Consider the following 1,172-nt stretch of genomic DNA (forward strand, 5'->3'; position numbering starts at 1 on the left):
CCTGGACTTGTCTCAGGCTGGCGTCTCCTTGGCTTTGGAAAACCAGAAGCCCCGAGTGCCGAAAGCAGGGAAGCCAGACCCACCGAACGTGAGCCAGGGCACTGTGTCCTACCTTGGTGTTGAAGTCCAGGGCGTTCTGAGACGTCTTGTATAATTCGGGGTACTTCAACATATTCTCTTTTCTGCACGATCTCTCAAATATTCCAAGAGTTAAGGGAGGCATTGCTGTAAACATCTAAAGTGCACAAACTGGTCATTATGTCAAGCGCCAGACGCAGGGTGAACCTTTATCTCAAAGTAATTCAATAAAACGGGGATTATCAAATGTCCTGAACTTACCACGTTATAAAGACCTATGCACCATCTTTCAAAGAGGATCTGTCCAGAAAAGCCATTAACGAAGGCAAACCAGATCTAGGAAAAAACGACCCAAAACCCCCCAAATTAGAACACAAACACAAATGCATTACTTAGAATCTGTCGTATACCAAACCATCGCATGACAGCAGCATTAACATGTTATTTTCACGACTCTTTTGAAAATGTCATTTCTTTGCTTTACTTTTTGATTTAAAGGATACTTTCAAAGGCATTTAAGTCAGAATTGGTTCTACTTGTTGAATCAAAAAAGAACTATAGGAATAGGCAATCACAGATTAAAAAATTAAATACAATCTTGTTTCTCACAGGTACTTTAGGGAATATATTTATATGGTTTTAAATTTTCACAGCTTTAATTACTTTTTACAATATCTATCGGGATGTAGTTATTTAAAGATCGTTATTATAAAAGTAATATGTATTAGGAAATAATTTCCCGTAATAATACAATCACTATTTTCTTCCGTGTTGGTTGTATTCATACGGTTCGTTTAAATACCTTCACAATTTACCTTACGGGAAATTTACTGTGTATAGTGGCCCATCCTCATTGTTCTGTGATATGTATTTTCTTAAGTTGTTATATATCCTTTAAAATGATGTCAGTCGATGTATAATCTCTCTAGTGGATATAACTATTTTGGACAATTAGCTTACTAATCCAGGTTTGCTATTCTAAATAATTCTAAACTGAAACTCTACACATTCCTTTTTCCTTAGGAGGAATTCTTAAAGTAGAATTAATGCATTAAAGTATATAAGGGTCTTTTTTTTTTTTCTTTACAGTTCTT

General features: G+C 35.7%; 1 protein-coding gene across 1 annotated transcript in view; it reads right to left on the reverse strand.

Annotated features, from left to right (window-relative positions):
* Positions 1–1,172, reverse strand: part of ATP8A1 (ATPase, aminophospholipid transporter (APLT), class I, type 8A, member 1) — a 272,471-nt gene that overhangs the window by 52,580 nt on the left and 218,719 nt on the right. Inside the window, exons 28-29 of the mRNA XM_012648479.1 lie at positions 340–414; positions 113–235 (exon numbers count right to left, since the gene is read on the reverse strand). Of these exons, the coding sequence (XP_012503933.1) occupies positions 113–235; positions 340–414 (198 nt within the window). The remainder of the gene's footprint in view (positions 1–112; positions 236–339; positions 415–1,172) is intronic.

The sequence above is a fragment of the Propithecus coquereli genome, unplaced genomic scaffold (assembly GCF_000956105.1).
Source record: "Propithecus coquereli isolate 6110/MARCELLA unplaced genomic scaffold, Pcoq_1.0 Scaffold288, whole genome shotgun sequence".
Classification (NCBI taxonomy): Eukaryota; Metazoa; Chordata; class Mammalia; order Primates; family Indriidae; genus Propithecus; species Propithecus coquereli.